The sequence below is a fragment of the Heloderma suspectum genome, chromosome 6, assembly GCF_057233095.1.
Source record: "Heloderma suspectum isolate Gila_16-S chromosome 6, 16-S_ref, whole genome shotgun sequence".
Lineage (NCBI taxonomy): Eukaryota > Metazoa > Chordata > Lepidosauria > Squamata > Helodermatidae > Heloderma > Heloderma suspectum.
The window spans coordinates 87,316,196-87,331,673 of NC_139463.1; the positions used below are offsets into that span (position 1 = coordinate 87,316,196).

The window sequence follows — 15,478 nt, forward strand, 5'->3', positions numbered from 1 at the left end:
ATTCTAACTATTCCTTGCCTTGGAGGTGGGCCGAAGTGGTGCACAGCTCGGGCTTTGGGCCGAAGCGGTGCACGGCCCTACTCTCTCTCTCTCTCTCTCTCTTTTACACACACATACACACACCAATCCAGCTATTTGCGCATGTGCGCGTGCACACACACAATAGCAAAGATGCCATGTCCTCATAATGCACACGTCCATGAATACACACAGGGCCTGCCCTTCGGTTCATTGCAACCCCAACTAAATCAAACTCACTCTCCTTAGGATCCCTCCAAAAGCCCCCCCCCTGGAGAGCGCCCCTAAAACCTTTATTTCTCCCCTTGTGTGACACACACGTATGCATCTGCCCTCCATTCAGACATAAGGACACTGCGCTGCACAACACCCCCAGGACACCTGAAGCTGGCTCCCCTAACCCTCTGGAGGGCCTCCTGCTGCTCTTCCTAGGCCCCCACTGGTCTCCCTACCTCCTCACTGCTTTCTAACCCCTGCATATGCCGGATCTCACCAAACAGCAGCCACCAGGGTCCCATCTTCTTCTCCCCCCTTCTTGGTCTTGATGGCAGGGTATGTTGCAGAGGGAAGTATCAACCTGCAGCCATCCAGCCATCTTAATTTCCTACGCATGTCTCTGAGCCCCATGTGCAGGCCAAAGCCATGCATGCGACAGTTGTAAAGGCAGGGGCTGGAGGCCCTCACTTCGCTTTGAAGCAGTCCCAGCTGCTTGTAAGTCCTTTAAAAACAATACCGTAAAGTAAAAATCAGGAGGACGCGGGTACCATGGTGGGCACCATGGGGGGTATCAGACATGGAGGGTACATGGAGGGTACCAGAACAAGCCCAGAAACAGAGCACTGTATGGCCCACACCCCAAACTGGCAAGAACAACATTTTCCTTAGATGTAATGATATAATTACCTTAGTTGCATGTTGGGAAACCGAGCATGACTTGGAGCATCCTTAAATGTCCCTAACTGTATATCAGTAAAAGACACATTCGATCAATAATATTAATAAACAATGGAATATATTTAATGAATCCTAAAGGGTAGATGATGATGGTGGTGATGAATTTCCAACCCAAATCTCCAGAAAGTTTAGATCTCTTGTTTTCCTACAAAAGTCTTCTTATTACATAGTTCGTCTTCTAAAATGTAGTCATCATTTTAAAACAAAATATTTCATAATCCAAAGTTGCTCATTTTTTTCCAAAATGTGTGTGTGTGTGTGTGTGTGTGTGGCAAAACAAGGTTCTTAGGAGGGGAAAATTGAAAGACCCCATTTTTTCCCCTGGATTTTCCCAGTTTTTTCTTGACCTTCACATCTCTACCCCCACCATCATGCTCTTGATGGCAGGAAAACAAGGCATTTTCTCCATCCAAGTTTTCTACTATTCCTCCAGGCTGTCATGCACATTAAATTTCAGTCAGAGTCAGAGCTCACTAATGTAAATGTGAAAAAAATGTGAAAATGAAAATGAACTTATTTCTTCTTCAAATGTCTTCTTTTTGTCTTTTTTTACATTCTCTTTACATTAAACAAATGTAGAACAAATGTGAACACATTGATTTCATGTTTCATTTCTTTTTTAAAGGAATGCACACTTCTGTTTTCTGGCATACAATGATGTTCACCAGCTTAGGCTAGTGAGCAAGCTACAACATCTCCGAGACAGTGATTGCCTGCCCATCGTTTTATCCATGCACTATTACTCTGTAGATTGGAGTGTGCAATGCATTGTATTTGGGGCTGCCTTTGAGGAATTCTTGGGAATGTCAGTTAGTAGAAAATGCAGCATCTCTGTGGTTGCACAGCTGGCTGGAGAACCATAGGCTGCCTTTCCACAAGGCATTGATCCTGCGCTTGTGATTGGTCACTCATGGAAGTTTGCGGGTCATCTACATAATGCCGTCAACCTCCAGGGCACATCCAGCTGTTTTTTATCTTTTCCCCACTAAATAAATAAATACATAAATAAATTGGAGATAATCCACTATTTAGATGTGAACCTGTTTTAATGGCTGTGTGTAAGTGTGTGCAGTTCTGCTATAACCACAGCCTGGGAAAAAGAAGCCATTGGGCTAGGAGGAAAATCACAGTCTCCCCTGTTCCCCTCATGCCTGCCTATCGACCTGGGCTGGGAGAAGAATTTTCTTGGCTGGGTCAGGAGAGGCTCAAACTGAGCACGGAGCGGGCCAGCAAGGAAGAAGAAGATGGTGACCCCTTCATGTAAACAGCTGACAGCAACGAAGCCACACCTCCCCCATGCTGCTTTGCAGAGAGAGTGAGAGAGAGCGCCTATGATGAGGCTCATAGTCAAAGAGGCATGCTCAATGAACCATCATCGATAGTTCCTAGTCAAACTGGAGGGAGATATTGCATTGGGTACTGCCAAGCTTGGTCCTGGGCCCTGTACTCATCAAAATTTTTAGTAATGACTTGGAGGGAGAGTTGGGGAAATGCTTATCAAATGTGCAGATGACCCAAATTGGTGTGGTAGCTATTAGCTTAAAGACAGCAACAAAATTCAAAATTATTTTGATAGGTTAGAAAACGGGGCAGAAAGGAACAGAAAGAAATTTCACAGAGGCAAGTGCAAAGTTCTTAATTTGCGGGGAGGCGAGATCAAATGCACAGGTATAAGATGGGGAATGCCTGGCTGGCGCATATGACAAGAATCTTGGGCTTGTAATCTACCACCAGCTGAATATGAGTCAGCAGTGCGATGTGGCTGTAAAGAAGGCGAATGCATTTTCAGGTGGCATCAATAGAAGTATAGTTTCAAAATCATGGGAAGTAATCTCTGCCCTCTAACTGTGCTAGTCAGACCAGGCCACAAATACTAAGTTCAGTTCTGGACACCACACTTTAAGAAGGATTCAGATAAATTGTAACGAATTTGGCAACAGAGATGATCAAGGTATGTTTAGCCTTTAACATAGTAGACAGAGAGGAGATAGCATAGCACTTTTCAAGGACCTGAAAGAGAGGGCCACAACCTTGTCTCTAGCATCCAAGGCTGTAGGACATGAAATAACATAGCCTGTTGAATGGTTTAATATGCTTTTAGCTGTTTAAATTCTTTATTGTTTTATACTGTTTAAATTGATTTTCTTTGTAAGGCGCCATGAGACCTTAATGATATACAAATGTTTTAAACAAACAAACAAATTAAGTTACATGAAGGAGGATTTTGGTTGTACATCAGAGCAGTCAGACAATGGGTCCAGATGCCTAGGGAGGTGGTCAGTTTTCTGTCACTGGAGGTATTCAAGCAGAGACTGGACAGCCATCTGTCAGGATACTTTAAGCTGGATTCTTGCAGTGAGCAGTGGGTTGGACTCAGTGGCCTGTTACAGGTAATTGATTCTAAGACAGACAATGTGTTTCTATACATATTTTGTATAATACATTTTTAATCCCTGAATATAACTAGCATGTCAGGGATGAAGCTTTAGATGAGCCATATCCGTAACATCCCACTTTTCTCTCTGTGTGTGTGTGGGGGGGGGCTCATTGAGAGAGGGTTCCATCAACTGAGACTTCAACTGAAGCATGAAGTGGTACAAGAGATACATTATGATATCTAGACCTCATTTATCCATGCAGGCAATTTTTACCCCATCTGTCATTTGGTAGAAGTGATTAGATGTGTACACTTACTGCACACAAAAATGTATTCAATTCATGAAATATCTTTACCTTCTATTTCAGCTGACTTGTGGAGCATTTCTCCCAGCTTGGGGTGACAAAACAGTCTCCCATTCTGTATACCAGATGGTCCCAAATGAAGCTCAGCAGTACACTGGGATTGTCCAGTTGCTTGTGCATTTCAAATGGACATGGATTGGGCTCTTTACTATGGATAATATTCATGGAGAAGGGCGTTTGCAAAAATTACTGCCAATGCTGTCACAGGGAGGCATCTGTGTCGTCTTCATAGAAAAAATGCCAGCATTTTTTCAAAAACATGCTGGAAAGGCAGGGTCGTTGCATGGGGAATTGGAATACAATTCAGCCTTCATGGAAACGAAAGCCAATGTATTTTTTTCTGATGCTGAACATCCATTAATAATTAAAATAAGCTCATTTCTTCAGAGGGCAGTGCTGGATTCCCCTACAACTAAGGTATGGATTATGACAGCATACTGGGATTTCACAGCAAGCACCAGTCTAAGGGGCTATGATATACAGTCCCTCCATGGCATGCTATCCTTTGCAGTTCCCTCAAAGGAACCGCTAGGATTCAGGCAATTTCTTCAGAGTGTAAAACCTTCCTGGGCAAAACAAGATGGATTCATCCATGATTTCTGGGAGAAGGTTTTCAAGTGTTCATTGAAAAAATCAAATGAGGGTGAGGTGATAAATCAAGGCTGCAGTGGGGAGGAGGAACTGGAGAGCCTCCCTGGAACTTTCTTTGAGATGAGCATGACTGGTCACAGCTACAGTGTTCACAGTGCTGCCCATGCTGTGGCGCATGCTCTACAGTCGATCCATGAATCCAGATCACAACACAGGTCATGGGTGGCCGGAAGAAAGCTGGAGCCCTTGAATCTGCAGGCATGGCAGGTATTTTCACTCAAAACCTCATCTCTTCTTTGTTTGGAGTGATTGGTGGCTGTGGGAAATGTAAGCTGATGCCACTGCCATCAAAATCCATGTAAAAACCTTTCAGCTCTATTAGGTCCACTCTATATTAATTAATTAATTGCATTTTTTTTTATTTCTTTCATTTCTATACCACACAATAGCCAAAGCTCTCTGGGCAATTCACAAAAATTAAAACCACAAAACACAGCATAAAACCATAAAATATGAACGCTTGAAACCACAATAGAACAGTACAACCAGAATAAAACCTAGCAGCAATGCAGAGATTTAAAATACAGATCTAAAACGCCAAAGATAAAAGACCAGGAGGCTTACATGCTAAAATACTGGGAGAATAAAAGGGTCTTCACCTGGTGCCAGAAGAAGTACGACATAGGTGCCAGGCAAACCCCTCTAGGGAGCTCATTCCACAGCCGGGGTGACACAGCAGTAAAGGCCCTCTTCCTGGTAGCCACCCACCTCACTTCCTTTGACAGGGGCTCACAGAGAAGGACCACTGAGGATGATCTTAGTGTCCAGACAGGCACATATGGAAGGAGGGAATCCTTCAGATAACTTGGCCCCAAGCCATTAAGGGCTTTGAATGTTAATACCAGCACATTGAATTGGGCCCGGAAATGGACTGGCAACCAGTGCAGCTGGAAAAGTACTGGTGTAATGTGATCTCATTGGCTAGTCCCTGCTAACAGTCTTGCTGCCCTATTTTGGACTAGCTGATGTTTCTGGACCATTTTCAAAGGCAGCTCCACATATAACGCATTGCAGAATCCAGATGAGAGGTTATCAGACCATGGATTAGTGTAGCTAGGCTTTCGCTGTCCAGAGAAGGGTGTAGTTACCACAAATTGCTTCCCAGCTTCTCAATGGAGCATTAAAGTCATGAGCCCTATTCAGGTATTCATGTTACCACATTCAATCAACACACAAGGAGAGGGAACGCTCCAGCCCCACCCCTCTCTGCTGTCACATCTGTCACTCTGTGTACATGGAGGGTGACGGTCTGAAGAGGAGCGACTCCTGCATCCATGGGTTCTTAAACAGGCTTCTTAATGGGGCCTCCATTGATACAGGAAGCTCTTCTCTTCCAGCTGTTGCCCTCCACACGTACAGTGCGATGGATGTAGCAAAAGAGCAGGGTGGGGCTGGAGCACACTCTCCCCTCATGTGTTGAGTAAACATGGTAACAAGAATGCCTGAATGGGGCCATGATGCATGAGTTATTTGGGTTAAATTAAGGTTAAGTACTATCAGTTTGCTCGTTGTTTCCATCTCTTCTTCCATAGACCCCTGATCAGTAACGTAGTTTTCTCAAGGGTCACATTAAGACAGGATAGGGGTGTGATGACTCAATACCTAATTCATCAAATTTCTGTTTCCACCTGGTTAGCAATTGGAGAAAGACAACTCCTCCTGGGAGACAGACTTTGCATCTCTCCAGCCATAGAAATCTCAGGGAAAGCCTTTAGGGGGCTAGACCCAGACAAATGTAAAATACTCTCAACAAATCTAGGATAGGTACTTGTCAATGTGATCATGAAAATACTTTGCTGTCCCATTATATCTTTTCCTCTTTGAATTTAGCTCCATTCTTTTCTAAGGGGCATCTCCTTCAACAACAGTGCAGGAGAGACAATACAGTTTGATGAAAATGGAGAAGTAGTCACAGGATTTGATGTTACCAACTGGGTAATTTTCCCAAATCAGTCTTTTCTGAGAGTTCAAGTGGGAAGGTTCAGTCCACAGGCTCCTCGTGGAAAGCAGTTAACAATTGAAGATAAAAGCATTGTGTGGCCTAGGATGTTTAACCAGGTGAGACAGAAAGAAGCTAAAGTTTTTTTTGATGAAAAATTGTAGATGGCTATTCATATGAGTCTGATTTAGCACAGCTTATTTTTTATTAGTTCGTTTAAAATTAACTTAATGTCATATGCAACATATCCAGGTGGTAGACAACAATAACAACAATATCTAAATATTATAGGGCCATAGCTGTGGCCCTATGTTAAGGCTGAGTTGGGAGAATCTCATTCCATCAGTATAACCAGAAATCAGCGGGGATTACTTTCTATATCTTATACTGAGAAAATGTCTCAACGGCGGACTGATCTGAAATCTCAAAGGGGGGCCTTTTCAGTAGTGATGCCCTCCCTCTGGAACACTCTCCCTCATGTAGTCCAGGAGGCAGAAAACAGGATGTGTTTAATCCCCTTCTGAAAATGCACCTCTTTACTCAAGCTTCTCTTGCCTTGTAATAAATAGTTGTCATGCTTGTCCATTTTATTCTTTTTATTATATTTTTGTCATACTAGATGTAATTGTTTTTACTAACAGTATATTTCTAACAGTAATTTTAATACGTTAGTATGTGAACTGCTTAGAGACTTTGCTATATGAAGTGGCAAAGAAGTATTATTAACAAACAAATTCATAGGAAATCTACCACGTTTAGAACACCACGTTTCTTTAAACCTGCAAATGAATCCACAACTCTCAAAACATATCTTCCTCATTCCTAACCCTTCTGCACTGATATTTCTGATTAGGTGCTGCCCCGTTCCCTGTGTAATGACAACTGCCATCCTGGTTACAGCAGGAAAAAGAAGGAAGGGGAGCCATTTTGCTGTTATGATTGTGTTCCATGTCCACGAGGGAAGGTTTCCTATCAAAAGGGTAGGAGGCATTGTCTTCACAGATGTCAAGTGCACTACGTATCATACTATATCAAGCAAAACTAATGTAATCAAAATTAGCATGGCCCTGATCTGGAGGGAGTAGGAATATATTAGTGATCCTTGAATATCAGGCTATAGCCAGAGGCCTTGTTAAAGAAGAACGTAAATCTCCCTTTCACATACAGGCCTAGTGATGCTTGGTTATGCCTTTCAACACTCAAAACATGGGATGTGTGGTTCGATTTCATTAATAATGTGCTTCATATGCAAATGAAAGAAGAAAGATTATGTAGGTAGCTACCAACAAAGAATGCATTGGCATGTCCGCCTCGCCCAGCTGAAATTCAGGCCGGGGAGAAGCGCCCCGTCTCCCTGGCTGCGAACTTCAAAAGAAAAAAAAAAAAACGCCTCTGTGATAGGCTACGCAACGATTAATGTAGCCTATCATGGCTAGATCTGCAAAGTCACCTGTGATAGGCTACATTAATCGTCACGTAGCCTATCACGGGTGACTTTGAAAAAAAAAAAAGCGTGTACACAAATGGTGGCCCCCATAGGGAGCCGCCATTCGCATTCCGTATTTGGTCGCCGTAGTCTTCGTAAATCTTTACGTACACTACAGGGACCAAATAAGGAACGCGAATGGCGGCTCCCTATGGGGGCCGCCATTAGCCGTATGCGCTTTTTTTTTTAAAGTCACCCATGATAGGCTACGTTACGTAATGTAGCCTATCACGGCTGACTTTGCAAATCTAGCCGTGATAGGCTACGTTAATCATTACGTAGCCTATCACAGGGGCGTTTTTTTAACTTTTCTTGTAATGGCGGCAGCGGCGGCAGCCGGTCGAAAGACCGGCTGCCACCCCCGCCCCTGACGAAGACCTGCCGAACCGCCGCCGGGACCCGCTGCTGGGAGGGACATTCGTGAAAGGTAAGTCCCATCCCGGGGGGGGGGCGGGGGGTAGAGAATTTATCCCCGAACAACCTTCGGAGGACCGAATGCATTGGCACTTGGGCCCCCGATATTTCAGGGAGAAATTCTCCCCCATACCTACAGATGCCAGAAAGAAGTGTTCTTCTAATCAAAATTAGCATGGCCCCTGATCTGGAAGGAGTAGGAATATGTTAGTTATCCTTGAATATCAGGCTTTAGCCAGAGGCCTTGTTATAGAAGAACGTAAATCTCCCTTTCACATACAGGCCCCTAGTGATGCTTGGTTATGCCTTTCAACACTCAAAACATTGGATGTGTGGTTTGATTTAGTTGATTTAGTTAATAATGTGCTTCACATGCAAATGAAAGAAGAAAGATATATGTAGGTAGCTACCAATAAAGAATGCATTGCCATGTCATCCCATAAAAATGTTGTGTGTTTTGGATCATGATAGCTCTATGGCTGACTCTATGTTAGTCATGTAATTAAATATCTCTCCATACCCCAAAAGAAAGAAATTACTGCATACAGAAAGGTAGATGCCATGGAGAAGGATTCTGGTGTTTATTCACATTTTATTATTTTCTTAAGTCTCATGAGGTTGTGTGTGTGTGTGTGTGTGTGTGTGTGTGTGTGTGTTTAAGCATTCCATGTTCAATGGTGATCAGGGCTTGGGTTGTTCTAACTTTTATAAAATGGGAATATTTTCACCAATCTCTCTAAAACTTTCAGATGTCAGAAAGAAGTGTTCATTTTACATATCCTGAAAATATCACGAATATTGGTGAAAGTTTGAGGGAGAAAGAGCAGTTTAAAAACAAAAAGTGAAAAAAGCCCCTCCATTTGTCAAAAGTGACTTTTAGGGCTGCTTCACATGGAGCTTTTATTCTATTGAAATTGCTTAGTCATGGAGGTTTGTGGGTCCTTTTCATGATGTCGTTAACCCCCGGGCACATCCAGAGGAATTTCCTGGCTATTTCGCTCCAAAAAGATCCGGAATGAATAAACCATCTTTTAATGTCAGATTGTTACACCATTTAAACAGCCTCTAGATGGCGATGTTTCATTGTGTTCAATAGAACCTTGAAAATAAAATGCTTCCCTTCTCAGCAGTCATGCGATAAATGCTCCAGAATGGGAGGTCTGCCATGGTTTTCTTTAAGAGTGGCTTTAGGAACAGGTTGGTGACCATTTTTTTAGTCAAGATTTCTGAAGAAGTGAAAGAGTTCTCACATAAAAGATATTCCTCTTGTACTGGAGTTGGTGGAATACTATTTAAATCAAATTTGTATTTGTAGAATAGGAATTCTAATTCTGTCCTCCAAAATGACAACCTGGATTGCCCCCCCTTGCAACAACCAGAATTACCCACCACCCTAGGAGAGCCCTGAATTTCCCCTCCCCACAACAGATCACACCGATCACACACCCCTACAACAACAACACAGATTGCCCCCTCCCCACACCCAGACAGCCTGGAATCCCCCAACGCTGAGATAGCATGGGTTGTCGCACCAGTAGGTTTGTGTGTTCTGTGTCTCCCCACCCTACAGTAAAACTGTGGATGTATATATCTCCACCCACACCCATGTCTGTGAGTTTGTGGGTCTGTGTCTCTCCCCACCCTCCTGTATATGTTTGGATCTTTCCCCAACCCCCGGTGTGTGTATGTCTCTCCTGCTCCCCCTAGTGTGCATCTGTGTGTCTGTGTTTCTCCCCATTCTCCAGTGTGTGTGCATGTTCTGGTCTGTGTCTCCCCACCCCCATGAAGAGGGTGTGGGACTGACAGAAGCAAAAGAGACATGCACACAGGTGATAGACTGATGGGGACAGCCTGGCTGGGGCTGGAGACAATCTCTGCTTGCCTACCTCATGGAGTGGCAAGGCTTGGTCTGAGGTTGACTAAACCCATGGAAATTCTCACTGGTTGGTTTTGTGTGTGTGTGTGTGTGACAGAGGGAGAGAGAGAGAGACAGACAGACAGACAGACAGAGGCAGAGAGACAGAGTGAGTGAGTGAGTGAGTGAGTGTGTGAGTGTGTGAGTGAGTGAGTGAGAGAGTAAGAGAATCAGAGAATGAGAGGGTGAAGGACTTCTGGGTGATTTTGTACTGCTCAGGTGAGATCTTAAACACAGATTTCTTGGCTTACTGTTCATACATTACCATGCTATACCACAAAGCACTGCCTTCTCTTTCATATTTGAAGCATCCTTATTTTATGTTTGCTTTGCACATATGAACTAAGGAGTATCTGAAGAAAGCCTTTTTGTTGCTTTTAGCATCCCTCGCTTACCTCAGCTCGTTCTCAGCTTTAGCCTCCCTGACACCATCCCTGCAATTCTGTGCTACCTGCCTGTACTCTTCCTTTGTTGCTTGGCCTTCCTTCCACTTCCTATATGCGTCCTCCTTTGTTTTCAGGTCATCTCTAAGCTTTTTCTGAGGCTACATTGGCTTCTTCTGTTGTCTTCCACCTTTTCTTGTTGGAATTGTTTGTAATTGTGCCAAGAGAATTTCCTTTTTTAAAAGTTCCCACCAATCTTGGACTCCTTTTCTCATTAGAGTTGCTTGCCATGGGACCTTACTGATCATTGTTCTGAGCTTATTAAAATAATATTTCCTAAAATCCATGGTACGCGTTTGACTACACTCGGCTTTTGCTTCCCTTAGAACCAAGAACTCAAGTATAGCATGGTTGCTTTCCCCCAGAGTTTCTGTAACTGCTACTTTATCCACTAAGTCATCTCTGTTGGTTAGGATCAAGTCAAGGATAGCCGATCCTCTAGTTCCTCCCTCTACTTCCTCTTCTTCTTCTTTTTGGAAAATACTTTTTATTCTATTTTTTAACTTTATGAATGAAATACACAATACCAACAACCTAATCAATAACTACAATTTCCAAACAATACAGTATTCTTAAGAGGAAACAGCAATAATGGAAAAGAAAAAGAAAACAGAAGAAGGAGAAGGAAGAAAAGGGAAACAAAACATAAAAAAGGAAAAAAAATATAAAGAATTATTTTTAAAAAAATAATTTAAACTCCATTATATAAAAACTTCAAATCCCATTCTGCTTAAAAATTACATCTATAACATTGGCGATTCAATACAACATAAATAATCAACTTAACATTTCAATATCATATCATCAGTCTTATAGCAAGGAAGCAGGCCTACAATTCAGTGGTTAAGACGCTGAACTGCAGACTGGAAGGTCGGCAGGTCAGCAGTTCGAGACCTGAGCGCTGCGTGACGGAGTGAGCTTCAGTCCCAGCTCCTGCCATCCTAGCAGTTCGAAAGCAAGAAATTGCAAGTAGATAAATAGGTACTGCCTCGGCGGGAAAGGTAACAGCGTTCTGTGCACCTTGGTGTTCAGTCATGCTGGCCACATGACCACGGAAGCGTCTTCTGACAGCGCTGGCTCTTCGGCTTAGAAACGGGGATGAGCACCGCACCCTAGAGTCGGACACGACTGGTTGGGGACACCTTTACCTTTACCTTTTTAACCATATATTGCCCTTCAGCTAACATATAGTAATAAAGCTTAACAATTTAACCAACCAAAAATTAATAATAATAATAATAATAATAATAATGATTTAAAAGTATAGATAATAATAATACATCACTAATAACTTTTATAATATTATATAATACGCTTAAAAGCAACCTCACAGAATCACTAATATATTTTGTAGTAGATATATAAATGAGTGTACACATTGTACAATATATCATATCCATTTTAAAAAGAAAGAGTTTTAGAAAAGAGAAAAGGAGAGAAAAAAGAAAAGAAAAAAATCTGTGACCTAGCCTGTATCTTCCAGACTAAACATAACCAGTTAGCAAAACATGTTTGTAGATTCCAGATCATGGTGCAGGAACAGATGTCTCACGTGATTTTCCATTTAGCCACGCCTCCGCCATTTCATGATTTGGGAACTTCTTCATCAGGCCTTCAGAAAAGATGCAAAATGCAGCAGGATTTTTTAAATGATATTGTAAATTCATTTGTTTCGCCAAATTTTTTGCCTTAGTAAATTGCCTTCTTTGATCAGCAATTTCTTTGATGTAATCCGGAAATAGCATAACTTTATCTTGTTTCCAAAAAAGGTTTCCAGCATCTCTTGCCAAATGCAGGATATAATTTTTTGTAGAGATACTTGCAAATTGGGCTATAATTGTATAACCAGTCCCTTTGGCATTTGACACATGGAATGCCTGGTCAAGATCAAATGAATAATCAGATGGCACAGGCAGTATCTCATGCAGGAACTTATCTACAAAACTAGACAGATTTACATCAGTAGGTAAATATTTAATCCCAATAATACGTAGATTTGCCCTGCACGCTGACGCCTCCAGTTGAGAAATTCTGACAGAAAAATCATTGAAAAAAGCTTGTGATGTAGTTTCATTCCCTGCCAGTCGATCTTGCAACTCCTTAACCTTCGCCTCCCTTTTTTGCCAAGAGGTATTAATTAAATCCATAGCCCCTTGAAGGGCAGTAATGGAATTTTGGATGGTATCCAGCCTCTTTGCCTGCTCCGCAAATGGCAAGGACAAAGTTTTTATCAGAGCAAGTAACTCCTCTGTATCTCCGCTTCTTGCAGCTTTTGCCAAAGGGGGTGTGGGGTGGGTGGGTGGAGATCCTTTTTGCCACCTTAATGTAGTCATCCTTCTCTTCAAACAGATCTTGCAGGTCCTCAAATATTCTTGATATTTCTTATTCCATTCCTCAGATGTTGTTGGCGTTTCTTAATCCATAGAAATTAACTAGGGCACGTCAGCCCTAGTTTCTCCTAATTAATTAGGAGGGTCAAACAGCTTTGAGCGATGGTTAAGCTCTGGCAGACTAGCCCTGGAGCTCAGCCCCCCTGCTATCACGCAGAGAGAGCTGTTCTTCCAAAACCTTATTGAGAGCTGCTCTCGCCACCCCTTTTCATTCCAGGGTTGAGATAAAAAGATTTCTCAACCTTTTAAAAAGCAGTTTGAGATAGCATCCTGAGGAGACTCCACAGGACGCTACAAGGGCGACATTGGCTCCAACCGGAAGTCCCCCTTCCTCTACTTTCCACCACACAAGTCAGGAATTTCCTGGAGGAGCCATTTTTTTCAGAAACATTTGCATCCTCTATTTTATTTTTGTTTTGCACATATGGACTACGGAGTATGTATGTGGCCACTGCTGAATAATAAGGAAATGATGTTTGAACCCTGCTACATTGTTGTTTCAAGGCCTCTGCTGTCGTAGATTTCATAACCTCTCAATCTCTCTTTTCTTTCCAGATACGGATTTCTGCACTGAATGTTCAGAAGATCATTATTCAAACATAGAGCAGATCCAATGTGTTCCCAAAGTTATAACCTACCTCTCCTATGAAGAACCTTTGGGGATCACTTTAGCTTTCTCTGCTCCTGGTCTTGCCCTGATCACAGCTTTGGTACTTGGAACCTTTGTGAAGCACCAGGACACTCCCATAGTCAAAGCCAACAACCGGAGCCTCACCTACATCCTCCTCATCTCTCTCCTTTTCTGTTTCCTCTGCTCCTTCTTGTTCATTGGAAAGCCAAAAGCATTGACTTGCCTTCTCCGGCAAACAGCTTTTGGCATCATCTTCTCATTTGCACTTTCTTCTCTTTTGGCAAAGACCATCACGGTGGTTCTGGCATTCATGGCTACCAAACCAGGATCCAGAATGAGGAAATGGGTAGGGAAAAGGGTGGCAAATTTGATAGTCATTTCCTGCTCCTTGATTCAAACAGGACTTTGTGTGATTTGGCTGAGTACTTTTCCTCCATTCCCAGATATGGACAGGCATTCACTGACTGGGGAAATTGTGGCAGAATGTAATGAAGGTTCTATCACCATGTTCTACTGTGTCCTGGGCTACATGTTCTTTCAGTCTATTGTCAGCTTCACAGTAGCTTTCTTAGCCAGGAAGTTACCTGACAGTTTCATATGGATGGCAGAGAATTTCTCCCCGAAACTTCGGGGGGCTGAGCGCCAACGTGTTCGGCCCCCCGAACAGGTTTCGGGGAGAAATCCTCCACCCCCCCGCCCCCCCCGGGACGGGACTTACCTTCCCTGAATGTCCCTCCCGGCGGCGGGTCCGGCCGGCGGTTCGTCCGGTGTTCGACCGGCTGCCGCCCCCGCCATTGCAATGAAAGAAAAAAAAACAAACACGTCCCCTGATAGGCTACGTGACAAGATTTGCAAAGTCAGCCGTGATAGGCTACGTGAATCGTCACGTAGCCTATCACGGGTGACTTTAAAAAAAAAAAAAAAGTGTGTACGGATAATGGCGGCCCCCATAGGGAGCCGCCATTCCCCTTCCTTATTTGGTCGCTGTAGTCTACATCAATGTTTACATAGACTACGGCGAAAATAAGGGCAACGCTATTTGCGTTGCCCTTATTTTCGCCGTAGTCTACGTAAACATTGACGTAGACTACAGCAACTAAATAAGGAACGCGAATGGCGGCTCCCTATGGGGGCCGCCATTCGCGTACGCGCTTTTTTTTTTTTTTTTAAAGTCACCCGTGATAGGCTACGTGACGATTCACGTAGCCTATCACGGCTGACTTTCCAGATCTAGCCGTGATAGGCTACGTGAATCGTCACGTAGCCTATCAGGGGACGTGTTTTTTTTTTTTTTTACTTTCGAGTTCGCAGCCGGGCGAGGCGGGAAGCCTCCTCCCCGGCCTGAATTTCGGCCGGGCGAGGCGGGAAGCCTCCCCCCCCGGCCTGAATTTCAGCCGGGCGAGGCGGGAAGCCTCCCCCCCCGGCCTGAACTTCGCGGGGGGAGCAGAGAAACGCTCCCCCCCACCGCGAAAAAGCTTCGGCGAAAGGTAAGGGACTTTCGTCCACCCCTACAGTTTCAATGAAGCCAAATTCATCACTTTCAGCATGTTGGTCTTTTGCAGTGTTTGGCTCTCCTTTGTCCCAGCCTACCTGAGCACCAAAGGGAAATACATGGTGGCTGTGGAAATTTTCTCTATTTTAACCTCCAGTGCTGGCTTACTGGTTTGCATCTTTCTCCCAAAATGCTACATCCTCATGCGGAGGGCTGATCTGAACAACAGGGAGCAACTGATGAGGAGAACAAACTAAAGGAACCCAAGAATTAAAAATTATGAGGGTCACTTTCCTTTTTTCTGATTTTGTAAATAATTAGGCCAAGTTACCTACAAGAAAAGACAATGGTCCTACTCTATGATTGAACAGGATGCATCCTTTTGACAGATGCACAGTCAATC

The 15,478-nt window shown here is 43.4% G+C and overlaps 1 protein-coding gene across 1 annotated transcript; it reads left to right on the top strand.

Annotated features, from left to right (window-relative positions):
* The first annotated feature begins 783 nt into the window (after positions 1 to 783).
* On the top strand, positions 784 to 15,332 carry LOC146341729 (vomeronasal type-2 receptor 26-like). Its single transcript, XM_084807631.1, has 5 exons — positions 784 to 818; positions 6,213 to 6,423; positions 7,158 to 7,284; positions 13,508 to 14,173; positions 15,076 to 15,332. The coding sequence occupies exons 1-5, from the start codon at positions 784 to 786 to the stop codon at positions 15,330 to 15,332; spliced, it is 1,296 nt and encodes a 431-aa protein (XP_084663757.1).
* The last annotated feature ends 146 nt before the right edge of the window (positions 15,333 to 15,478 follow it).

Excerpts from the sequence above, each read along its gene's own strand:
- LOC146341729 (XM_084807631.1), top strand. The coding sequence starts at position 784 with ATGGTGGGCACCATGGGGGGTATCAGACATGGAGG. Across the intron at positions 819-6,212 it reads GGGGGTATCAGACATGGAGG|GGGCATCTCCTTCAACAACA; the intron begins GTACATGGAGGG and ends TTCTTTTCTAAG. Across the intron at positions 7,285-13,507 it reads GAAGGTTTCCTATCAAAAGG|ATACGGATTTCTGCACTGAA; the intron begins GTAGGAGGCATT and ends TTTTCTTTCCAG.